Source organism: Anolis sagrei, chromosome 12 (assembly GCF_037176765.1).
Source record: "Anolis sagrei isolate rAnoSag1 chromosome 12, rAnoSag1.mat, whole genome shotgun sequence".
Classification (NCBI taxonomy): domain Eukaryota; kingdom Metazoa; phylum Chordata; class Lepidosauria; order Squamata; family Dactyloidae; genus Anolis; species Anolis sagrei.
In genome coordinates, this window is record NC_090032.1 from 9862187 (window position 1) to 9887161 (window position 24975).

Sequence of the window (24975 nt, forward strand, 5' to 3'; positions counted from 1 at the left end):
TAAGGAAGAAAGAAAGAAAGAAGATAAGAGAGAGAGAGAGAAGGAAGGAAGGAAGGAAGGAAAGCCACTGTGTTCTATATTACTCTAAAGGAAGGAAAGAGAGGAGGAAAGGAGGGAAGTGAGCAAGAAAGCAAAGATGGCAGTTTGATTTCTATTAGGAAGGAAGGAAAGAAAGAAAGAGGGAATGACGGAAGGAAAGAGGGAGGGAAGGATGAATGGCTGTTGTGGTTTGTCGTTCTCTAAGAAGGAAGGAAGGATGGAGGGAGGGACAGAAGGAAGGAAGGATGGTTGTGGTTTGTAGTTCTCTAAGGAAGGAAGGAAAGAGGGACGGAAGGAAGGAAGGTAGGTTGTGGTTTGTAGTTCTCTAAGAAGGAAGGAAGCAAAGAGGGAGGAAGTGAGGAAGAAAGGAAGGTTGGTTGTGGTTTGCAGTTCTCTAAGAAGGAAGGAAGGAAGGAAAAAGGGAGGGAGGGAAGGATGGCTGTTGTGGTTTGTAGTACTCTAGTAAGGGAGGGAGGAAGTGAGGAAGAAAGGAAGGTTGGTTGTGGTTTGTAGTTCTCTAGGAAGGAAGGAGGGAGGGAAGGAAGGAAGGAAAAAGGGAGTTAGGGAAGGAAGGAAGGAAGGAAGGAAGGAAGGAAAAAGGGAGTTAGGGAAGGAAGGATGGCTGTTGTGGTTTGTAGTACTCTAGGAAGGAAGGAGGGAGGGCAGGCAGGCAGGTTGTTGTAGTTCTCTAAGAAGGAAGGAAGGAGGGAAGGAAAGAGGAAGGGAAGGAAGGTTGGTTGTGGTTTGTAGTTCTCTAGGAAGGAAGGAGGGAGGGAAGGAAGGAAGGAAAAAGGGAGTTAGGGAAGGAAGGAAGGAAGGAAGGAAGGAAGGAAGGAAGGAAAAAGGGAGTTAGGGAAGGAAGGATGGCTGTTGTGGTTTGTAGTACTCTAGGAAGGAAGGAGGGAGGGCAGGCAGGCAGGTTGTTGTAGTTCTCTAAGAAGGAAGGAAGGAGGGAAGGAAAGAGGAAGGGAAGGAAGGATGGTTGTGGTTTGTAGTTCTCTAGGAAGGAAGGAGGGAGGGCAGGCAGGCAAGTTGTTGTAGTTCTCTAAGAAGGAAGGAAGGAGGGAAGGAAAGAGGAAGGGAAGGAAGGATGGTTGTGGTTTGTAGTTCTCTAAGGAAGAAGGAAGGAAAGGGAAGGAATTAAGGAAAAGGAGTTAGGGAAGGAAGGATGGCTGTTGTGGTTTGTAGTACTCTAAGAAGGAAGGAAGGGAAAAGAAAAGAAGAGAAAAAAGGTAGGTAGGAAGGAAGGAAGGAAGGGAAAAGAAAAAAAACGAAAGAAGGAAAGAAAGAAAGAAAGATAAGGATGGCAGTTGTGTTTTATATTACCCTAAGAAGGAAGGAAGGAAGGAAGGAAGGAAGGAAGGAAGGAAGGAAGGAAAAAGAAAGGATGGTCGTGGTGGTTTCTATTACTCTGAAGAAGGAAGGAAAGCAAGTTGGAGAGGATGCCCGTGTGCTCTCTTCCAATTTTTTCCTTCTAGGAAGGAAGGAAGAAAAGTTGTAACAGCAGAAGGAAGGAAGGGGAATGGAAAGAAAGGAAAGGGTAAGGAGGGAGAGAGAAGAAAGAAGGAATGAAGGAAGAATGCAAAAAGGAGGGAAAGGGTTAGTGATGCATCTCATAGTTCCCAGCCCCTTTGGGCCTATAGGATAAGTACTTTGGGGACAGAAAACACAAGAATCAATCCAGTTTCATACATAGTTTATGAAAACAGGCACCACGAACAGGCCTTCAAAAGCTTTACACATCATCCACTTACAATATGGGTCAAAATAAAACTCTTTAACGACTAAATAGAAAGAATGGAAAGCATAGAGTCCGGTTCTATCTGTTCCGAGTCACCTTGTGTCGTAAGGTGGAGAAGAGGCTGCGGGAGAAGTCTTTTTTCTTCTGGCACCGGCGGAAATCCAGATGCTGAATCTTCAGTATGGACTTCCATCGCTCTGGAATGGTTCTCATTCTTCGTCAGGCACAGCAGAATGGATCTTTAAGTAGAGAGAGAAGGACATTGCAATCCATGGTTCTAAATGGTTCTAAAGTACTTACAAAACTAAAGTTCTGGTGGTGAACACTAGGGGGAGCTGGTGCTTTGCTTCTACAGTGTTGCTAAAGTTCTGGTGGTGAAAATTTCAGAACTCTAACCAAAAAAAATTAAAATTTCATTATAAATGGCAGCTCTACAGCAGTGTTTCTCAACCTGGGGGTCAGGACCCCTGAGGGGGTCGCAAGGGGGTATCAGAGGAGTCACCAAAGACCATCAAAAAACACAATATTTTCTGTTGGTCATGGGGGTTCTATGTGGGAAGTTTGGCCCAATTCTATCGTTGACGGGATTCAGAATGCTCTTTCGTTGTAAGTGAACTATAAATCCCAGCAACGACCAACTCCCAAATGTCAAGGCCTATTTCCCCCAAACTCAACCAGTGTTCACATTTGGGCATATTGAGTTTCCATGCCAAATTTGATCCAGATCCATCATTGTTTGTGTCCACAGTGCTATCTGGATGCAGATGAACTACAACTCCAAAACTCAAGGTCAATGCCTACCAAACACTTCCAGTATTTTCTCTTGGTCATGGGAGTTCTGTGCGCCAAGTTTCATTCAGTTCCATCGTTGGTGGGGTTCACAATGCTCTTTCATTGTAAGTGAACTATAAATCCCAGCAACGACCAACTTCCAAATGTCAAGGTCTATTTTTCCCAAACTCAACCAGTGCTCAGATTTGGGCATATTGAGTATCCATGCCAAGTTTGATCCAGATCCATCATTGTTTGTGTCCACAGTGCTATCTGGATGCAGATGAACTACAACTCCAAAACTCAAGGTCAATGCGTACCAAACACTTCCAGTATTTTCTCTTGGTCATGGGAGTTCTGTGCGCCAAGTTTCGTTCAGTTCCATCGTTGGTGGGGTTCAGAATGCTCATTGATTGTAGGTGAACTATAAATCACAGGAACTACAACTCCCAAATGACAAAATCGATTCTCCCTCCAACCCCACCAGTATTGAAATTTGGCATATTGAGTAAGGTAAAGTAAAAGCTTTCCCCTGACATTAAGTCTGGGTGTTGGTGCTCAATTTCTAGGCCAAAGAGCTGGTGTTGTCCATAGACACCTCCAAGGCCGACATGACTGCATGGAGCTCCGTTATTGGATATTTGTGCCAAATTTGGTCCAGTGAATGAAAATACATCCTGCATTTCAGATATTTTCATTATGATTCATAACAGTAACACAATTACCGTTAGGAAGAAGCAATGATACCGTTAGGAAGTAGCAATGATACCGTTAGGAAGTAGCAATGATACTGTTGGGAAGTAGCAATGATACCGTTGGGAAGTAGCAATGATACCGTTGGGAAGTAGCAATGATACCGTTGGGAAGTAGCAATGAGACCGTTAGGAAGTAGCAATGATACCGTTGGGAAGTAGCAATGATACCGTTGGGAAGTAGCTATGATACAGTTAGGAAGTAGCAATGATACCGTTGGGAAGCAGCAATGATACCATTAGGAAGTAGCAATGATACCGTTAGGAAGCACCAGTGATACCGTTGGGAAGTAGCAATGATACCGTTGGGAAGTAGCGATGATACCGTTGGGAAGTAGCGATGATACCGTTGGGAAGTAGCGATGATACCGTTGGGAAGTAGCGATGATACCGTTAGGAAGTAGCGATGATACCGTTAGGAAGTAGCGATGATACCGTTGGGAAGTAGCGATGATACCGTTGGGAAGTAGCGATGATACCGTTGGGAAGTAGCTATGATACCGTTAGGAAGTAGCGATGATACCGTTAGGAAGTAGCGATGATACCGTTAGGAAGTAGCGATGATACCGTTAGGAAGTAGCGATGATACCGTTGGGAAGTAGCGATGATACCGTTGGAAAGTAGCGATGATACCGTTGGGAAGTAGCGATGATACCGTTGGGAAGTAGCGATGATACCGTTGGGAAGTAGCGATGATACCGTTGGGAAGTAGCAATGATACCGTTGGGAAGTAGCAATGATACCGTTGGGAAGTAGCAATGATACCGTTGGGAAGTAGCGATGATACCGTTAGGAAGTAGCGATGATACCGTTAGGAAGTAGCGATGATACCGTTAGGAAGTAGCGATGATACCGTTGGGAAGTAGCGATGATACCGTTAGAAAGTAGCGATGATACCGTTGGGAAGTAGCGATGATACCGTTGGGAAGTAGCGATGATACCGTTGGGAAGTAGCAATGATACCGTTGGGAAGTAGCAATGATACCGTTGGGAAGTAGCAATGAGACCGTTAGGAAGTAGCAATGATACCGTTGGGAAGTAGCAATGATACAGTTAGGAAGTAGCAATGATACCGTTGGGAAGCAGCAATGATACCATTAGGAAGCAGCAATGATACCGTTAGGAAGCACCAGTGATACCGTTGGGAAGTAGCAATGATACCGTTGGGAAGTAGCAATGATACCGTTGGGAAGTAGCGATGATACCGTTGGGAAGTAGCGATGATACCGTTGGGAAGTAGCTATGATACCGTTAGGAAGTAGCGATGATACCGTTAGGAAGTAGCGATGATACCGTTAGGAAGTAGCGATGATACCGTTGGGAAGTAGCGATGATACCGTTGGGAAATAGCGATGATACCGTTGGGAAGTAGCGATGATACCGTTGGGAAGTAGCGATGATACCGTTAGGAAGTAGCGATGATACCGTTAGGAAGTAGCGATGATACCGTTAGGAAGTAGCGATGATACCATTGGGAAGTAGCGATGATACCGTTGGGAAGTAGCGATGATACCGTTAGAAAGTAGCGACGATACCGTTGGGAAGTAGCGACGATACCGTTGGGAAGTAGCGACGATACCGTTGGGAAGTAGCGACGATACCGTTAGGAAGTAGCGACGATACCGTTAGGAAGTAGCGACAATACCGTTGGGAAGTAGCGACGATACCGTTAGGAAGTAGCGACGATACCGTTAGGAAGTAGCGACGATACCGTTGGGAAGTAGCGACGATACCGTTGGGAAGTAGCGACGATACCGTTGGGAAGTAGCGACGATACCGTTGGGAAGTAGCGACGATACCGTTGGGAAGTAGCGACGATACCGTTGGGAAGTAGCGACGATACCGTTGGGAAGTAGCGACGATACCGTTGGGAAGTAGCGACGATACCGTTGGGAAGTAGCGACGATACCGTTGGGAAGTAGCTACGAGACCGTTGGGAAGTAGTAACGGGACCGTTGGGAAGTAGCTATGATACAGTTAGGAAGTAGCAATGATACCGTTGGGAAGCAGCAATGATACCATTAGGAAGTAGCAATGATACCGTTAGGAAGCACCAGTGATACCGTTGGGAAGTAGCAATGATACCGTTGGGAAGTAGCAATGATACCGTTGGGAAGTAGCGATGATACCGTTGGGAAGTAGCGATGATACCGTTGGGAAGTAGCGATGATACCGTTAGGAAGTAGCGATGATACCGTTAGGAAGTAGCGATGATACCGTTAGGAAGTAGCGATGATACCGTTGGGAAGTAGCGATGATACCGTTGGGAAGTAGCGATGATACCGTTGGGAAGTAGCGATGATACCGTTGGGAAGTAGCTATGATACCGTTAGGAAGTAGCGATGATACCGTTAGGAAGTAGCGATGATACCGTTAGGAAGTAGCGATGATACCATTGGGAAGTAGCGATGATACCGTTGGGAAGTAGCGATGATACCGTTAGAAAGTAGCGATGATACCGTTGGGAAGTAGCGACGATACCGTTGGGAAGTAGCGACGATACCGTTGGGAAGTAGCGACGATACCGTTAGGAAGTAGCGACGATACCGTTAGGAAGTAGCGACGATACCGTTGGGAAGTAGCGACGATACCGTTAGGAAGTAGCGACGATACCGTTAGGAAGTAGCGACGATACCGTTGGGAAGTACCGACGATACCGTTGGGAAGTAGCGACGATACCGTTGGGAAGTAGCGACGATACCGTTGGGAAGTAGCGACGATACCGTTGGGAAGTAGCGACGATACCGTTGGGAAGTAGCGACGATACCGTTGGGAAGTAGCGACGATACCGTTGGGAAGTAGCGACGATACCGTTGGGAAGTAGCGACGATACCGTTGGGAAGTAGCTACGAGACCGTTGGGAAGTAGTAACGGGACCGTTGGGAAGTAGCAATGATACCGTTAGGAAGTAGCAATGATACCGTTGGGAAGTAGCAATGATACCGTTGGGAAGTAGCAATGATACCGTTGGGAAGTAGCAATGATACCGTTGGGAAGTAGCAATGATACCGTTGGGAAGTAGCGACGATACCGTTAGGAAGTAGCGACGATACCGTTAGGAAGTAGCGACGATACCGTTGGGAAGTAGCGACGATACCGTTAGGAAGTAGCGACGATACCGTTAGGAAGTAGCGACGATACCGTTGGGAAGTACCGACGATACCGTTGGGAAGTAGCGACGATACCGTTGGGAAGTAGCGACGATACCGTTGGGAAGTAGCGACGATACCGTTGGGAAGTAGCGACGATACCGTTGGGAAGTAGCGACGATACCGTTGGGAAGTAGCGACGATACCGTTGGGAAGTAGCGACGATACCGTTGGGAAGTAGCGACGATACCGTTGGGAAGTAGCTACGAGACCGTTGGGAAGTAGTAACGGGACCGTTGGGAAGTAGCAATGATACCGTTAGGAAGTAGCAATGATACCGTTGGGAAGTAGCAATGATACCGTTGGGAAGTAGCAATGATACCGTTGGGAAGTAGCAATGATACCGTTGGGAAGTAGCAATGATACCGTTAGGAAGTAGCAATGATACCGTTAGGAAGTAGCAATGATACCGTTGGGAAGTAGCAATGATAATAATTTTATGGTTGGGGATCACTTAATACAGGTTGAGGCGCTGTATTAAGGGGTCGCGGCATTAGGAAGGTTGAGAAACACTGTTCTAGAGTGTTGCTAAAGTTCTGGTGGTGAAAATTTGAGAACTCTAACAAAACTTTCAAAATTTCATTATTATTTCATTATTGATTATTTCTATGACAGAACCAATTAGTAACTGCCATTTATAATGATTTTTTTTTTGAAATTTTGTTAGAGTTCTGAAATTTTCACCACCAGAACTTTAGCAACATTGGATCTTTAAGCACTCACCCCTTCGGCAATCTCTGGCCAATGGAGAGCCATTAGGATCTCATCTGTGTTCTTCGGTGCCTGTTCCAGGTTCCATACGGTCAGAGATTCGAAGGTCGACTTGACATGCAGCTCTTTGTCCTACAATTAATAATAATAATATTAATAATAATACTTTGTCCTAGATAGGGGCAATTCAGAGACAGGAGACTGAAATGATAATCAAATCATAGAATGACAGAGTTGGTCATCCAGTCCAACCCCTTTCTGCCAAGAACCAGGAAAATTGCATTCAAAGCACCCCCGACAGATGGCCATCCATCCTCTATTGAAAAGCTTCCAAAGAAGGAGCCTCTACCACACTCCGGGACAGAGAGTTCCACTGCTGAAGAGCTCTCACAGTCAGGAAGTTCTTCCTCATGTTCAGGTGGAATCTCTTTTCTTGTAGCCAGAAGCTAGAATGGATGTCCAAAGAACTTCTAACTGGGTTGAGACTCCAAAGAGACATGCACAAGAAGTGGAAAAAGGGAGAAATCACCAAAGAAGAATTCAAAGCATTAAATTACACTGTTAGCCTTCTCTTCTGTAGGCTCAACATGCCCAGCTCTTTAAGCCACTCCTCATAGGGCTTGTTCTCCAGACCCTTGATCATTTTATTGCCCTCCTCTGGACACATCCCATTATTATTATTATTACTACTACTACTACTAGATGTCCCCTGCTGTGGCCCACATGGCGGTTCTGTGTGGGAGGTTTGTCCCAATTCCATCGTTGGAGGGGTTCAGAATGCTCTGTGATTGTAGGTGAACTATAAATCCCAGCAACTACAACTCCCAAATGTCAAGATTCTATTTTCCCCAAACTCCACCAGTGTTCACATTTGAGCATATTGAGTGTTCGTGTAGAGTTTGGTCAGATCCATCATTATTTGAGTCCACAGCGATCTCTGGATGTAGGTGAACTACAACTCCAAAACCAAAGGACACCCTTCCTGTATTTTCTGTTGGTCATGGGATAACTGTGTCCCAAGTTTGGTTCAATTCCATCGTTGGTGGAGTTCCGAATGCTCTTTGATTGTAGGTGAACTATAAATCCCAGCAACTACAACTCCCAAATGGCAAAATCATATTTTTTTTGAGTGAAGGACATACATTGAGTTGTTAGGTGTCTTGTGTCCAAATTTGGTGTCAATTCGTCCACTGGTTTTTGAGGCATCCTCAGAGGTTGTGAGACCTACCGGCTGTTAGGAATTATGGGAGTTGGAATCCAAAACACCTGGAGAGCCAAAGTTTGCCCATGCCTGCTCTAGAGACCAAGACACAATGGATTCAAACTACAGGAAATGTGATTCGGAAGAACTTCCTGGTGGAATATGCTGCTTGGGAATCTGGTGGAGTTCCCTTCTGTGGAGGATCTGAAGCAGAGGCTGGATGGCCATCTGCCGGGAGGGTTTGGAAGGTGTCCTGCCTGGCAGAAGGGAGATGGATTAGATGGCCCTTGGGGGTCTCGCCCAACTAGGATTCGAACCCAGCCATGGACTCACCTCCGACGATAACAGCGGCGTCATATCCTTCTCCAAAACAAGTCCAACATATCCTTCAGGAACGGAGACATTCACCCCTTTTAGACTTCGCCCACGAAAGGAGACCGATGACTCTGTTGGTGGGAGAGAAGTCCAAGTGATGGGTTGAGTTAGACTTAGGAGACCCCACTCAACCATCAAACTCACCGGGTTACGAAAGACTAAAATATCAATGGGTTCAAATGGCTGGAAACGAAATTTAGTTCCGCCAAAACTAAAGTTCTAGTGGTGAAAATTTCAGAACTCTAACAAAACTTTCAAAATTTAATTATTATTTCATTATTGGTGATTTTTATGATAGCACCAATTAGGAACTGCCATTTATTATGAAATTTTGAGAGTTTTGTTAGAGTTCTGAAATTTTCACCACCAGAACTTTAGTTTTGTAAGTACTTTAGAACCATGGATTGACCAGTCTTCAAACACTCTGAGTTAGACTTAGGAGACCCAACTCAACCATCAAACTCACTGGATTACGAAAGACTATAATATCAATGGGTTTAAATGGCTGGAAACAAAATTTAGTTCCGCCAAAACTAAAGTTCTAGTGGTGAAAATTTTAGAACTCCAACAAAACTTTCAAAATTTAATTATTATTTCATTATTTCATTTTTATGATAGAACCAATTAGGAACTGCCATTTATAATGAAATTTTGAGAGTTTTGTTAGAGTTCTGAAATTTTCACCACCAGAACTTTAGTTTTGGCAGAACTAAATTTCGTTTCCAGCGATTTGAACCCATTGATATTATAGTCTTTCGTAACCCAGTGAGTTTGATGGTTGAGTCGGGTCTCCTAAGTCTAACTCAGTGCTTGAAAATGTGGGCGAAACGTCAGGAGAGAATGCTTTTGGAACATGGACAGAAACCCTATTATCATTAACTTCATCATCGTTATTATTATAGGATCCTAATGTTGAAAGAGACACCCCAAGGGCCATCCAGTCCAGTCCCTTTTTGCCAGGCGAAAGGCACCATCAAAGCCCTCCCAACAGATGGCCATCCAGCCTCTGCTTAAACAGGAAATAGCACTTTCAAACCAGATTTTTTTCCCACCAAATTTTCTTACATAGTGTTATAGTCATAATCTATAATGATGATGATGATGATGATGATTATTATTATTATTATGGAGTTCCTTTCTCTGGAGGCTTTTAAAGCAGAGACTAGATGGCCACCTGTTGGGAAGGCTTTGATGGTGTCTCCTGGCATGGCAGAAAGGGGGTGGAATGGACGGCCTTTGGGGTTCTCTAGTGGGATATAAACTGCCTTGGAGGTTGGTGGAGTCTCTTTCTCTGGAGGCTTTGAAAGCAGAGACTGGATGGCCATCTGTTGGGAGGGCTTTGATGGTGTCTCCTGGCATGGCAGAAAGGGGGTGGAATAGATGGCCTTTGGGGTTCTCTAGTGGGATATAAACTGCCTTGGAGGTTGGTGGAGTCTCTTTCTATGGAGGCTTTTAAAGCAGAGGCTGGATGGCCATCTGTTGGGAAGGCTTTGATGGTGTCTCCTGGCAAGGCAGAAAGGGGGTGGAGTGGATGACCTTTGGGGTTCTCTAGTGGGATATAACCTGCCTTGGAGGTTGGTGGAGTCTCTTTCTCTGGAGGCTCTTTAAGCAGAAGCTGGATGGCCATCTGTTGGGAAGGCTTTGATGGTGTCTCCTGGCATGGCAGAAAGGGGGTGGAATAGATGGCCTTTGGGGTTCTCTAGTGGGATATAAACTGCCTTGGAGGTTGGTGGAGTCTCCTTCTCTGGAGGTTTTTAAAGCAGAGGCTGGATGGCCATCTGTTGGGAAGGCTTTGATGGTGTCTCCTGGCAAGGCAGAAAGGGGGTGGAGTGGATGACCTTTGGGATTCTCTGGTGGGATATAAACTGCCTTGGAGGTTGGTGGAGTCTCTTTCTATGGAGGCTTTTAAAGCAGAGGCTGGATGGTTATCTGTTGGGAGGGCTTTGATGGTGTCTCCTGGCAAAGCAGAAAGGGGGTGGAATGGATGACCTTTGGGGTTCTCTAGTGGGATATAAACTGCCTTGGAGGTTGGTGGAGTCTCTTTCCCTGGAGTCTTTTTAAGCAGAGGCTGGATGGCCATCTGTTGGGAGGGCTTTGATGGTGCCTCCTGGCATGGCAGAAAGGGGGAGGAATGGATGACCTTTGGGGTTCTCTAGTGGGATATAAACTGCCTTGGAGGTTGGTGGAATCTCTTTCCCTGGAGGATTTTTTAAGCACAATCTGGATGGCCATCTGTTGGGAAGGCTTTGATTGTGTCTCCTGGCATGGCAGAAAGGGGGTGGAATGGTTGACCTTTGGGGTTCTCTAGTGGGATATAAACTGCCTTGGAAGTTGGTGGAGTCTCTTTTCCTGGAGTCTTTTTAAGCAGAGGCTGGATGGCCATCTGTTGGGAGGGCTTTGATGGTGCCTCCTGGCATGGCAGAAAGGGGGAGGAATGGATGACCTTTGGGGTTCTCTAGTGGGATATAAACTGCCTTGGAGGTTGGTAGAGTCTCCTTCTCTGGAGGCTTTGAAAGCAGAGGCTGAATGGCCATCTGTTGGGAGGGCTTTGATGGTGCCTCCTGGCATGGCAGAAGGGGCTTACCATTGGCCTGGTCTGGCCCCCTGATGGCTGGAGAGAAGTACTTCCGGATGGCAGCTTCCCCATCATGCTGGATCTCACAGGGGAGGAAATGCATGGCTTCCCGAGGAGCCTCTGCCAAGGAAGCCAAGGCCAGCCTGGTCGCCATGAGGTTGCCTCTTGCCTGCCTTCCTCCTCCTCCTCTAGTCCTGGCTCCGCCCCTCTCAATCTGTAGCCTTCCCAGGGGTTTGGGACTTCAACTCCCAGGATCCCTCCCCACTGGCCAAGGCAGCGGAGGCTTCTGGGAATTGAAGTCCTGCTGAAGGCTCTATGCTTTGCAACTCTAGGAGTTGGCAGAGAAGTCTCAAAGTACTTGCAAAACTACAGATAGATGATGAGAATTGCAATCCAACAACTGGGCTTGCACATTGTTCGTCCCTGTAAGGAAGAGAAGTGACACATCTAAAAATTATGGCATTTTTAATGCAGAGGATGCATGGCCATCTGTTGGGAGGGCTTTGATGGTGTCTTCATGCTTGGCAGAAGGGGGTTAAACTAGATATCCAGCATATAGAGCTTGTTTGCTGTGACTTACTGTGGTTTTGTGTCAGTAAAATAATAATAATAATAATAATAATAATAATAATAATAATGTATAATAATAATGTATAATAATAACAATAATAATTCAACAGCCAGCAGAGTGTCTGCTGTGGACTCATCTTGTTGTGCTTCAAATAATACTACTACTACTACTAATAATAATAATAATGCATAATAATAATCCTTCTCTGAAGGTTTTTAAGCAGAGGCTGGATGGCCATCTGTCGGGAGGGCTTTGATGGTGTCTTCCTGCTTGGCAGAAGGGGGTTGGATTAGATATCCAGCATATAGAGCTTGTTTGCTGTGACATACTGTGGTTTTGTGTCAGTAAAATAATAATAATGTATAATAATAACAATCATGTGTAATAATAATAATAATAATGTATAATAATAATCCTTCTCTGGAGGTTTTCAAGCAGAGGCTGGATGGTCATCTGTTGGGAGGGCTTTGATGGTGCCTTCCTGCCTGGCAGAAGGGGGTTGGAATAGACAGTCTCTTCCAACCCTGATAATAATAATGTATAATAATAATAATAATAATAATGTATAATAATAATAATGTATAATAATAATCCTTCTCTGGAGGTTTTTAAGCAGAGGCTGGATGGCCATCTGTTGGGAGGGCTTTGATGGTGTCTTCCTGCTTGGCAGAAGGGGGTTGGACTAGATATCCAGCATATAGAGGTTGTTTGCTGTGACATACTGTGGTTTTGTGTCAATAAAATAATAATAATAATAATAATAATAATAATAATGTATAATAATAATAATAATAATGCATAATAATAATCCTTTCTCTGGAGGTTTTTAAGCAGAGGCTGCATGACCATCTGTTGGGAGGGCTTTGATGGTGCTTTCCTGCTTGGCAGAAGGGGGTTGGACTAGATATTCTCTTCCAAATCCAATAATAATAATAATAATAATAACAACAACAACATCAACAAAACCACAATCTGTCAACTGCAAAAGGCCACCTGACTTGGATCTGCGCACATCATTCGAAAATACATCACACAGTCCTAGACGCTTGGAAAGTGTTTGAATTGTGGTTTTGTGATACGAAATCCAGCATAGAGATCTTGCTTGCTGTGACATACTGTATTTTTGTGTCAGTAAAATAATAATAATAAGATATAATAATTATAATGTATAATAATAATGTATAATAACAATAATGTATAACAATAATGTATAATAAGAAGAATAATAAGAATAATAATATATAATAATAATCCTTCTCTGGAAGGCTTTTAAGCAGAGGCTGGGTGGCCATCTGTCGGGAGGGCTTTGATGGTGTCTTCCTGCCTGGCAGAAGGGGGTTGGACTTGATAGCCTCTTCCAACCCTAATAAGAATAATTAATAATAATAATAATAATAATAATAATAATAATCCTTCTCTGGAGGTTTTTAAGCAGGTAGAAGCATATGTGTGTGTATATGTGTGTGTAAATATTTGTGTATTTGTGTGTTTATATGTGTACATGCATATAGTGTATGCGTGTGTGCTTGTCTATATGCATATTTGTGTGTATATATGTGTATGTATGTGTATATGTATATGCATGTGTATATATATATATGTATATTTGTGTGTGCTTGTGTATATGTATATATGTGTGCATGTATATGTATGTGTGTATATATGTGTAAATATTTGTGTATTTGAGTGTTTATATGTGTACATGCCTATTGTGTATATGTGTGTGCTTGTCCATATGCATATTTGTGTGTATATGTGTGTATGCATGTGTATATGTATGTATATTTGTGTGTGCTTATGTATATGTATATATGTGCTTATGTATATGTATGTGTGTATATATGTGTAAATATTTGTGTATTTGAGTGTATATATGTGTACATGCCTATTGTGTATATGTGTGTGCTTGTCCATATGCATATTTGTGTGTATATATGTGTGTATGCATGTGTATATGTATGTATATTTGTGTGTGCTTGTGTATATGTATATATGTGTGCATGTATATGTATGTGTGTATATATGTGTAAATATTTGTGTATTTGAGTGTATATATGTGTACATGCCTATTGTGTATATGTGTGTGCTTGTCCATATGCATATTTGTGTGTATATGTGTGTATGCATGAGTATATGTATGTATATGTATATTTGTGTGTGCTTGTGTATATGTATATATGTGTGCATGTATATGTATGTGTGTATATATGTGTAAATATTTGTGTATTTGAGTGTTTATATGTGTACATGCCTATTGTGTATATGTGTGTGCTTGTCTATATGCATATTTGTGTGTATATATGTGTGTATTTATGTGTAGATGTATATGCACACATATATACACACAAATATGCATATGCATGCTGGCCACATGACCTTGGAGGTGTCTACGGACAATGCTGGGTCTTCGGCTTAGAAATGGAGATGAGCACCACACCCCAGAGTCAGACATGACTGGACTTAATGTCAGGGGACTACCTTTACCTTTACCTTTATGTATATGTATGTATATATGTATATTTGTGTGTGCCTGTGTATATGTATATATGTGTGCATGCATATGTATGTGTGTATATATTTGTGTATTTGCGTGTTTATATGTGTATATGCATATTATGTATATGTGTGTGCTTGTCTATATGCATATTTGTGTGTATATATATATGTGTATGCATGTGTATATGTATGTGTGTATATATATATATATATATATATATTTGTGTGTGCTTATGTATATGTATATATGTGTGCATATATATGTATGTGTGTATATATTTGTGTATTTATATGTGTACATGCATATTGTGTATATGTGTATGCTTGCCTATATGCATATTTGTGTGTATATATGTATGTATGTGTATATGTATATGCATGTGTATATGTATGTATATATGTATATTTGTGTGTGCTTGTGTATATGTATATATGTGTGCATGTATATGTATGTGTGTGTATATGTGTATATTTGTGTGTGTTTGTGCATATATATATATATATATATATATATATATATATATATATACGTGTGTGTGTATGAATGTGTGCATGTGTATATGAGTGTATGTGCATATATGGTGTATTTTTGGTGGTTTTAAGTCTGTTCCGCTGGGGTTTCTTGTTTGTGTGTGTGTGTGTGTTTAGGGGGATGGACACTTGTCGGACTGTTAGGTGTCTTGTGTCCAAATTTGGTGTCAATTCGTCCAGTGGTTTTTGAGTTATGCTAATCCCACAAACGAACATTACATTTTTATTTATACAGATCACCAAGATGTTGACAGGTAGGGGACACTGGCAGGAGTCCAGACGAGAGGCTCAACTTTCATGCCGTGCCTATGAGACTCTGTAAGTAGCTGTTCAGGGATGGCAGGATTTTCCAGTTGTCCGTGCGGATGCCCACCCGAGCAGAATCCGCAACGCTGTGCACTTGGAGCAGGACGTGGCACCGAGGTGGCAAGGCCAGGCCGATTTCGTAGCACCCGGAGCGGTCGGCCAAAAGATACCTCGCAAAGTGGCTTTGCATGAGTCCGTCTAGAGACTGCGGCGGCACTGGCCAGACAGTCAAGCTCTCGCCACAGTGTCTGTTACTCTCGGGGCAGAGCCGTTGCCAGAGGGCACCGAAGAAACGTTGCCGCTTCTCCAAAGGCCAAGCGGGCACCGAGAGGGGCATAAAGAGGTCGCAGAAGGATACTTCCACCGGCTCGAGTTGGCTGCAGCGAGTGAGGCCCTCCTGGGTGGTATACAGAGCGGAAACGTCAACACGGGTCGGGTACGGGCAACGCGGAGTCAGCTTCAGTGCTAACGTCTGGGGCGGGCGGTGTGCCGAGAGGCACGGCACGCACAGTTCCGGCACCAATTCGTAGTGTTGGTTGGAGCACGAGAAACGGAGCACTACGCAGAGCAGGAGGTCAAAAGGAGGACTGCGGGGACCCACGTGGACCAACTGATACGTCAAATGGAGCTGTGATGGTGGCCGGGCTTCCAATAGCCACTGGGAATAGTCCTCCACATTGTGTGCCGGGTAAGAGACGGCGGGGACATCACCGCTGTTTGTCACCCGCCGCAGCTTAAGGGGAGCTGGTTCCACGGGGTGAACGGTCAGCGAGGCCACAAAGCTCTCGCTGTCGGCCACAATGGACGAGGAGAGTGTCCGAGCCTTGGCGGGCGCCTCCCGAGCCAACACAGCGCCAAGCTTCTCCTCGGAGAGGTTGGCCAGCAAAGTGTAGTAGAAGCGAGCCCGGTCTTGGACGTCGGTGTCCGCGTGCTTGAGAGCCACGGCTTGAAGGAGGTCCGCTAAGTCGGCCAAAGCGGGTGACCGGCACAACTGCATCAGGTTTCGGCACACCCTGAGGAGGATCTGCCCCGAGCGCCAGTCTCCCAGTTGACCTAAAGCAACTAAACGTCTCAGGAAGCGCAAGGTGCTCGCTTGGGGGATGTCCTTCTCCTTCGCCAACCGGGCCAACACCTTCAAGTGCCAACCCAAGTCCTCCTCTTTCAAGGGGAAGCCCACAATGAGGTCCTGCACGGCTCGGGCGAGGGTGGCGACCCAGCTAGGATCTTCCAACGAACCCCACGCTTCATCCAATAGGTTGATAATATTTGGTGCCAGGGCGCAATTGTGGCGGTAGAGACCGAGCAAGCACTGGGTGAGTTCCGCTATGGGCTGCGGACGGGAGCCAAAGTAGCGGGCGAAAAGGAACGCCGCTCGGAAAAAGAGCCGCACGGCTTCCGGACCACCCCCTTGGACCACCACTCCGCCGAGGGCTAAGACGTGCTCTAAGAGGTAAGCCGCCCCCCGTTCGGCGGTGGGGCCCTCGCTCTCGACGCACACCAAGCACAGCAAATTCAGCCGGGCCAAGACGGTGCCGTGATCCTGGAAAAGACCTGGGAAGAGTCCGGAAGCGGTGCGAGGGGTGAGCAGGACGGGAAGGCCTTCGTCGGCGCCCGAACCCAGCGGTCGGTTCTCTGGAAAGTGCAAGAGGCAGTCCAGATGGAAGAGTTTGACCGGAGCGGGCAAAGCAGGGTGCTGGGCCAACCCGACTAAGCGACGGAGCAGGAACGATTCATCCTCGGCTGTAAACAAGCTGTCGGTGAAGAGGGCCTTGAGCTGGAGGATGGCGTGCTGGAGGGCCACATCCGCCGTGCCGAAGAGGCGCACCAGCTGGGCTTTGAAGATGGCCGGAGACTGAGTGCGGACAACGCTGACCACTTGGGCTAGATGCCAAAGGAGGTGGCTTTGCGCGGCCGGCGAGAGGAAATAAGAGCTGTCCAGAAGGGCCGAGACGACCGACTTCAGCTCCTTGAGGTCTCCTGGAGAGGGGAGCAGGACCAGCTGGTCAAGGTTGGCTAGGGAAATCTCATCCGGCTCCTTTGCAGCCTCCCACGTGAGGTCCTTGTTCCCTCCTAAAAGCTCCCCAAGGCTCCCCTCGCCACTCTTTGCCAGCAGCAAGATGGCGTTGCGCAAAGCCGCGCCGTAAAGAAGGGTGTAGCTTTGATGGGCCAGCGAAGCTTCTCGCCGTTGGAAAGAACGCAAGGTCTCCAGGCGGCCCGAAAGCAAACCGGGGTAGCTGACCTCTAACTCGCGGAGGCACTCGCAAGCCGCCGTCCGGATGGGACGTTCTGCTTGACCGCCGTGTTGGTCATTGAGATCGGAAGCCAAGTGGAGCAAGAGGGCGAGGTACTCGCGGGAGGTCTGGCACGCCTCGTTGAAGGCCTCCGTGGCCACAAGCACTGTCAACGTCGCAAAGAGGAGGTGGCGCCGGAGGCAAAGCTTCGTCGGCGAGGAGCCCAGCTGGGCAAATAGGGCCAAGAGGGAAGCCGCCGTCTCTTGACCGGCCTTTGGATCCGGACACAGCAGCGTGGGGTATTCCAAGAGCAGCATCAACATGGAGAGCTAAGGGAAACCAACAAAGACATAGCGCCCATCAGAAAACAAGAAGGGACAAAACAATATGGGGAGGTCAGGGAAGTGCGAATCCCCGTAAAATTTGACGTAAAATATTGACAAGCTGGAATGTGTCCAGAGGAGAGCGACTAAAATGATAAAAGGTCTGGAGAACAAGCCCTATGAGGAGCGGCTTAAGGAGCTGGGCATGTTTAGCCTGAAGAAGAGAAGGCTGAGAGGAGATATGATAGCCATGTATAAATATGTGAGTATCAAGGGTCTGGAGAACAAGCCCTATGAGGAGCGGCTTAAGGAGCTGGGCATGTTTAGCCTGAAGAAGAGAAGGCTGAGAGGAGATATGATAGCCATGTATAAATATGTGAGAGGAAGCCACAGGGAGGAGGAAGCAAGCTGGTTTTCTGCTTCCCTGGAGACTAGGACGCAATGGAGCAATGTCTTCAAACTACAAGAGAGGCGATTCCATCTGAACATGAGGAAGAACTTCCTGACTGTGAGAGCCGTTCAGCAGTGGAACTCTCTGCCCCGGAGTGTGGTGGAGGCTCCTTCTCTGGAAGCTTTTAAGCAGAGGCTGGATGGCCATCTGTCAGGGGTGATTTGAATGCAATATTCCTGCTTCTTGGCAGGGGGTTGGACTGGATGGCCCATGAGGTCTCTTCCAACTCTTTGATTCTATGATTCTATGACTTCCAAGTGCTCAAACTTTGGCCCTTCAATGTTTTGGAGTTTACTTTCAAATATATTTTTTTTTTTGTCGTGTCAGGAGCAAGTCGCTTCTGGTGTGAGAGAATTGGCTGTCTGCAAGGACGTTGCCCAGGGGATGCCTGGATGTTTTGATGTTTTCATCATCCTTGTGGGAGACTTCTCTCATGTACCCGCATGAAGAGCTGGAGCTGATAGAGGGAGCTCATCCGCCTCTCCCTGGATTCGAACCTGCGACCTGTCGGTCTTCAGTCCTGCCGGCACAAGGGTTTGACCCACTGCGCCACTGGGGGCTCCTACTTTCAAAATATTATTATTATTATTATTATTATTATTATTACTATTATTTTCAAAATAATAATAATAATAATTAATAATAATAATAATGATAAAAACTTTATTTATACCCCACTCCATCTCCCTCAGGGGGACTCGGTGCGCCACACCCATCCATACAATACAACAATATTACACAAAAACATAATAGAACCAAGCAAAATACATAAAATGCAAAATCAAAATAATATCTAATAACTTTTTTTTTCGTGTCAGGAGCGACTTGAGAAACTGCAAGTAGCATCTGGTGTGAGAGAACACGCCATCTGCAAAGGCGTTGCTTAGGGGATGCCTGGATGTTTTCCCATCCTGTAGGAGGCTCTTCTCATCTCCCTGCATGAGAAGTTGGAGCTGACAGATGGGAGCTCACCCCATTCCCCGGATTCGAACCACCAACCTCTCGGTCAGCATTCCTAACATTAGGAAGAACTTCCTGACTGTGAGAGCCGTTCAGCAGTGGAACTCTCTGCCCCGGAGTGTGGTGGAGGCTCCTTCTTTGGAAGCTTTTAAACAGAGGCTGGATGGCCATCTGTCAGGGGTGCTTTGAATGCAATATTCCTGCTTCTTGGCAGAATGGGGTTGGACTGGATGGCCCATGAGGTCTCTTCCAACTCTATGATTCTATAATTCTATGATTCTAGATTGGCAGAAGCTGAGGCTAACAGTGTATTTATTCCCCTTGTGTGGCAGGACTGCTCATAGAATCATAGAGTTTAAAAGCTTCCAAAGAAGGAGCCTCCACCACACTCCGGGGCAGAGAGTTCCACTGCTGAACGGCTCTCACATTCAGGAAGTTCTTTCTAATGTTCAGGTGGAATCTCTTTTCTTGTAGCCAGAAGCCAGAATGGATGTCCAAAGAACTTCTAACTGGGCTGAGATTCCAAAGAGACATGCACAAGAAGTGGAAAAAGGGAGAAATCACCAAAGAAGAATTCAAAGTATTAAATTACACTGTTAGCCTCAGCTTCTGCCAATCTAGAAGAAGCAGGAAAAGTGCATTCAAAGCACCCCCAACAGATGGCTATCCAGCCTCTGTTTAAAAGCTTCCAAAAAAGGAGCCTCCACCACAATCCGGGGCAGAGAGTTCCACTGCTGAACAGCTCTCACAGTCAGGAAGTTCTTCCTAATGTTCAGGTGGAATCTCTTTTCTTGTAGCCAGAAGCCAGAATGGATGTCCAAAGAACTTCTAACTGGGCCGAGACTCCAAAGAGACATGCACAAGAAGTGGAAAAAGAGAGAAATCACCAAAGAAGAATTCAAAGTATTAAATTACACTTAGCCTCAGCTTCTGCCAATCTAGAATCATAGAATTATAGAATCATAGAGTTGGAAGAGACCTCATGGGCCATCCAGTCCAAGAAGCAGGAAAATTGCATTTAAAGCACCCTCAACAGATGGCCATCCAGCCTCTGTTTAAAAGCTTCCAAAGAAGGAGCCTCCACCACAATCCGGGGCAGAGTGTTCCACTGCTGAACAGCTCTCACAGTCAGGAAGTTCTTCCTAATGTTCAGATGGAATCTCCTTTCTTGTAGCCAGAAGCCAGAATGGATGTCCAAAGAACTTCTAACTGGGCTGAGATTCCAAAGAGATATGCAGAAGAAGTGGGAAAAGGGAGAAATCACCAAAGAAGAATTCAAAGTATTAAATTACACTGTTAGCCTCAGCTTCTGCCAATCTAGAATCATAGAATTATAGAATCATAGAGTTGGAAGAGACCTCATGGGCCATCCAGTCCAACCCCATTCTGCCAAGAAGCAGGAATATTGCATTCAAAGCACCCTCAACAGATGGCCATCCAGCCTCTGTTTAAAAGCTTCCAAAGAAGGAGCCTCCACCACACTCCGGGGCAGAGAGTTCCACTGCTGAACGGCTCTCACAGTCAGAAAGTTCTTCCTAATGCTAGGAATGCTGACCAAAAGGTTGGTGGTTCGAATCCGGGGAACGGGGTGAGCTCCCATCTGTCAGCTCCAACTTCCCATGCAGGGAGATGAGAGGAGCATCCCACAGGATGGGAAAACACGAAAGCCTTCGACAATACAACGTTTTTGCATTTTCCCATGTGTTTATGACAGAACCCATTAGAAAACAACATTTTGTATTGTTTTAATGTTTATTGGTTGTTTTATGAGTTTTATTTATTGTTGTATTTTGTTATGCTGTTGTTTTATTGATGTGTTGGGCCTCGGCCCCTTGTAAGCCCCACCGAGTCCTTCGGGAGATGTTAGCGGGGTATAAAAAAAGTATTATTATTATTATTAATAATAATAATAATAACCCAGGAACAAAAATAGTGTAATTTTGGGAGCTGTAGTCTAATATATCTGGTGAACCCAGGTTTGGGGACCATTACTCTTGTCGTCGTGTTTGTTTCCACCATATTTTATGCCCCTTGCACCAATTTATGCTCAAGGGAGGTCCGAGACCAGAAGCGAACGAGAAAAAGACTCCAAGGGCCATCCGTTGGAGGAAGACACAATCAAAGCCCTCCCGACAGATGGCCATCCATGTGTCTTCCAACTCTAGGGTTCTAGGATTCTATTGACAACCATACACCCTTGTTTTGGAGAACACCACCTTACCTTGATCCGTTCCCCTGACCGGTCGCCATGCAGTTCCCGCAAAAGCTCGGCCACGAAGGTCTCGCTGGCTCCGTGGGACAAGAGGAAAGCCGTGGGGCCGGACCGGAAAGAAGCCAACATGTTGGACCAGCTCTCGGTTCCTTTGGATCCCATAGTGAAAGCTGGGGAAAAAACAAAATTTGCAAAACAGGGAAAATAGCACTGGGAATGTGGCGCGGCTGGCTGGGAGTCAGCTGCATTAAGAAAACTACTAACTGTTCAAATCTACTACTAGTTCGAATCCAGCCCGGGTTGGAGTGAGCGTCCAACCAATTTGTGTAGCTTGCTGTTGACCTTTGCAGCCCGAAGGACAGTTGCATCTGTCAAGTAGGAAATTTAAGTACCGCTTATGCGGGGAGGCTAATTTAACTAATTTACGAGGCCATAAAAATCTCCAGCAAGCATGCGAAGAATGAGGAAGTACTTCATTAATGTCATAAATGGACGGTGAAGCAACAGCTCCCCTGGTGGCCAGAATATCCTCGTGAAAAAGCTGGAATGTTAAATAGCCTCCGAGTGTCTATCTATATATGTTATCTGTTTTGGACTTCAACTCCCACAATTCCTAACTGCCTTGAGCCCTTCTTTTTCCCTTTCCTTTTCCGCTTAAGTCAGTTTTTCTCGACCTTCTGAATTTTTATTCTTCCGTGACAGGAGTGACTTGAGAAACTACAAGTCGCTTCTGGTGTGAGAGAATTAGCCCTCTGCAAGGACGTTGCACGGGGGATGTCCGGATGTTTTATCATCCTTGTGGGAGGCTTCTTCTCATGCCCCCCCCATGGGGAGCTGGAGCTGACAGAGGGAGCTCATCCATGCTCTCCTTGGATTCAAACCTCCGACCTGTCAGATGTTTTAATGTTTTACCATCCTTCTGGGAGGCTTTTCTCATGTCCCCGCATGGGGAGCTAGAGCTGACAGAGGGAGCTCATCCACGCTCCCCCCGGATTCAAACCTCTGACCTGTCGGAAGTTTTGATGTTTTACCATCCTTCTGGGAGGCTTCTCTCATGACCCCGCATGGGGAGCTGGAGCTGACAGAGGGAGCTCATCCACACTCTCCCCGGATTCAAACCTCTGACCTGTCGGTGGTTTTGATGTTTTACCATCCTTCTGGGAGGCTTCTCTCATGTTCCCCGCATGGGGAGCTAGAGCTGACAGAGGGAGCTCATCCACACTCTCCCCGGATTCAAACCTCCGACCTGTCGGTGGTTTTGATGTTTTACCATCCTTCTGGGAGGCTTCTCTCATGTTCCCCGCATGGGGAGCTAGAGCTGACAGAGGAAGCTCATCCACACTCTCCCCGGATTCAAACCTCCGACCTGTCAGTGGTTTTGATGTTTTACCATCCTTCTGGGAAGCTTCTCTCATGTTCCCCGCATGGGGAGCTAGAGCTGACAGAGGGAGCTCATCCACACTCTCCCCGGATTCAAACCTCCGACCTATCGGTGGTTTTGATGTTTTACCATCCTTGTGGGAGGCTTCTCTCATGTCACTCGAACATGTTAGGAATTGTGGAAGTTGAAGTCCAAAACACCTGAAAGGCCCAAGTTGGACCATGCTTGCTATAACACCTAGAATCATAGAGTTGGAAGAGACTTCATGGGCTATCCAGTCCAACCCCATCCTGCCAAGAAGCAGGAAAATTGCATTCAAAGCACCCCCGACAGATGGCCATCCAGCCTCTGTTTAAAAGCTTCCAAAGAAGGAGCCTCCACTACACTCCGGGGCAGAGAGTTCCACTGCTGAACGGCTCTCACATTCAGGAAGTTCTTTCTAATGTTCAGGTGGAATCTCTTTTCTTGTAGCCAGAAGCCAGAATGGATGTCCAAAAAACTTCTAACTGGGCTGAGATTCCAAAGAGACATGCTCAAGAAGTGGAAAAAGGGAGAAATCACCAAAGAAGAATTCAAAGTATTAAATTACACTGTTCGCCTCAGCTTCTGCCAATCTAGAATCATAGAATTATAGAATCATAGAGTTGGAAGAGACCACATGGGCCATCCAGTTCCAACCCCATTCTTCCAAGAAGCAGGAATATTGCATTCAAAGCACCCCCGACAGATGGCCATCCAAGCCTCTGTTTAAAAGCTTCCAAAGAAGGAGCCTCCACCACACTCCGGGGCAGAGAGTTCCACTGCTGAACAGCTCTCACAGTCAGGAAGTTCTTCCTAACTTGGTTTGGGTTGGTGGTCTCCCATTCAAGTCCTAGCCAGGGCTAACCCTGCTTATCTTTCGAACCCAGATTTGATTCAATCAAGTTTCTCAGAAACTCTGCAAACTAAAGCTACTGGTGCAAAGCAGGCTAAAGCAGACTGGTAGTACTACAACTCCCAGTTGCCCTAATTGTCAAATGCAATGGCCAGGGAGGTTCTGGGTCCAAGCTGGGAAGGGAAGGAGCATGCAATGGGTTCAGGGGGTTCTGGGCTAGGCTGGGAAACCCTAAAAATCAATACACTCCCTTCCCCAGAAATGCAAACCTTTCTGCAGCTCAGCTGATCCCCGGATTGGGCTCTCGTGCTCCACGCTACTTCCGGATAATCCCGCCGCCCGCCGCTAGAGGGAACCCGAACCACGAAATCTGTGCAGAACAAAACAAAGCTTGAGCACTTTCGCGCATGCGTACTAGGAATTCCCTTTAAAACAGAATCAAAACAATGGGATCAAGACTGTATCCACTCTGATTATTGGACAGAGGTCTGAATATTGGACACAGTATTCCAGATCTGAACAGAGCAGAATAGAGTGGGACTATTATTTTCCCTTATACTCCAGAGGAGGGCGACTAAAATGATAAAAGGTCTGGAGGACAAGCCCTATGAGGAGCGGCTTAAAGAGCTGGGCATGTTTAGCCTGAAGAAGAGAGGGCTGAAAGGAGACATGATAGCCATGTATAAATATGTGAGAAGAGCAAGCTTGTTTTCTGGAGACTAGGACTTCAAACTACAAGAAAGTAGATCCCACCTGAACATTGGGAAGAACTTCCTGACTGTGAGAGCTGTTCAGCAGTGGAACTCTCTGCCCCGGAGTGTGGTGGAGACTCCTTTGAAAGCTTTTAAACGGAGGCTGGATGGCCATCTATCAAGGGTACTTTGAATGCAATTTTCCTGCTTCTTGGACTAGATGGCTCATGAGGTCTCTTCCAACTCTATGATTCTATTATTCTAATTCCAAATATTTACAAAAATTCAATAAAGAAATCCGTAGATCTTCGGAGCATTTCTGTTCAGCTTCCTGCTTGAGCGGTGATGGCATGATTATCAGCATAGATGAAACAATGGCTTGAAACTACAAGAAGGGAGATTCTATCTGAACATGAGGAAGAACTTCCTGACTGTGAGAGCCGTTCAGCAGTGGAACTCTCTGCTTCAGAGTGTGGTGGAGGCTCCTTCTTTGGAAGCTTTTAAACAGAGGCTGGATGGCCATCTGTCGGAGGTACTTTGAATGCAATTTTCCTGCTTCTTGGCAGGATGGGGTTGGACTGGATGGCCCATGAGGTCTATGATTCTAGATTGGCAGAAGCTGAGGCTAAAAGT

The 24975-nt window shown here is 45.9% G+C and overlaps 2 protein-coding genes across 2 annotated transcripts; both read right to left on the reverse strand.

Annotated features, from left to right (window-relative positions):
- Positions 1-1718: 1718 nt before the first annotated feature.
- RNASEH2C (ribonuclease H2 subunit C) lies at positions 1719-11527 on the reverse strand. The gene is made up of 4 exons (XM_060758190.2): positions 11324-11527; positions 8698-8810; positions 7176-7295; positions 1719-2019 (listed from the first exon to the last, which is right to left on the reverse strand). The coding sequence occupies exons 1-4, from the start codon at positions 11466-11468 to the stop codon at positions 1990-1992; spliced, it is 408 nt and encodes a 135-aa protein (XP_060614173.2). The 5' UTR covers positions 11469-11527; the 3' UTR covers positions 1719-1989.
- A 3590-nt stretch (positions 11528-15117) lies between these two features.
- AP5B1 (adaptor related protein complex 5 subunit beta 1) lies at positions 15118-23982 on the reverse strand. The gene is made up of 3 exons (XM_060758189.2): positions 23920-23982; positions 21405-21565; positions 15118-17778 (listed from the first exon to the last, which is right to left on the reverse strand). Exons 2-3 carry the CDS (start codon positions 21555-21557, stop codon positions 15208-15210), a joined length of 2724 nt encoding a protein of 907 aa, XP_060614172.2. The 5' UTR covers positions 21558-21565; positions 23920-23982; the 3' UTR covers positions 15118-15207.
- Between the last annotated feature and the right edge of the window lie 993 nt (positions 23983-24975).

Bases quoted from the DNA above. Each gene is read 5' to 3' on its own strand.
- AP5B1 (XM_060758189.2), bottom strand. From the start codon at position 21,557: ATGGGATCCAAAGGAACCGAGAGCTGGTCCAACATGTTGGCTTCTTTC. The intron at 17,779-21,404 runs GTAAGGTGGTGT...GGTTTCCCTTAG, and splicing joins GGTCAGGGGAACGGATCAAG to CTCTCCATGTTGATGCTGCT.
- RNASEH2C (XM_060758190.2), bottom strand. From the start codon at position 11,468: ATGGCGACCAGGCTGGCCTTGGCTTCCTTGGCAGAGGCTCCTCGGGAA. The intron at 8,811-11,323 runs GTAAGCCCCTTC...TCCCACCAACAG, and splicing joins GGGGCCAGACCAGGCCAATG to AGTCATCGGTCTCCTTTCGT. The intron at 2,020-7,175 runs GTGAGTGCTTAA...CTCTACTTAAAG, and splicing joins GGCCAGAGATTGCCGAAGGG to ATCCATTCTGCTGTGCCTGA.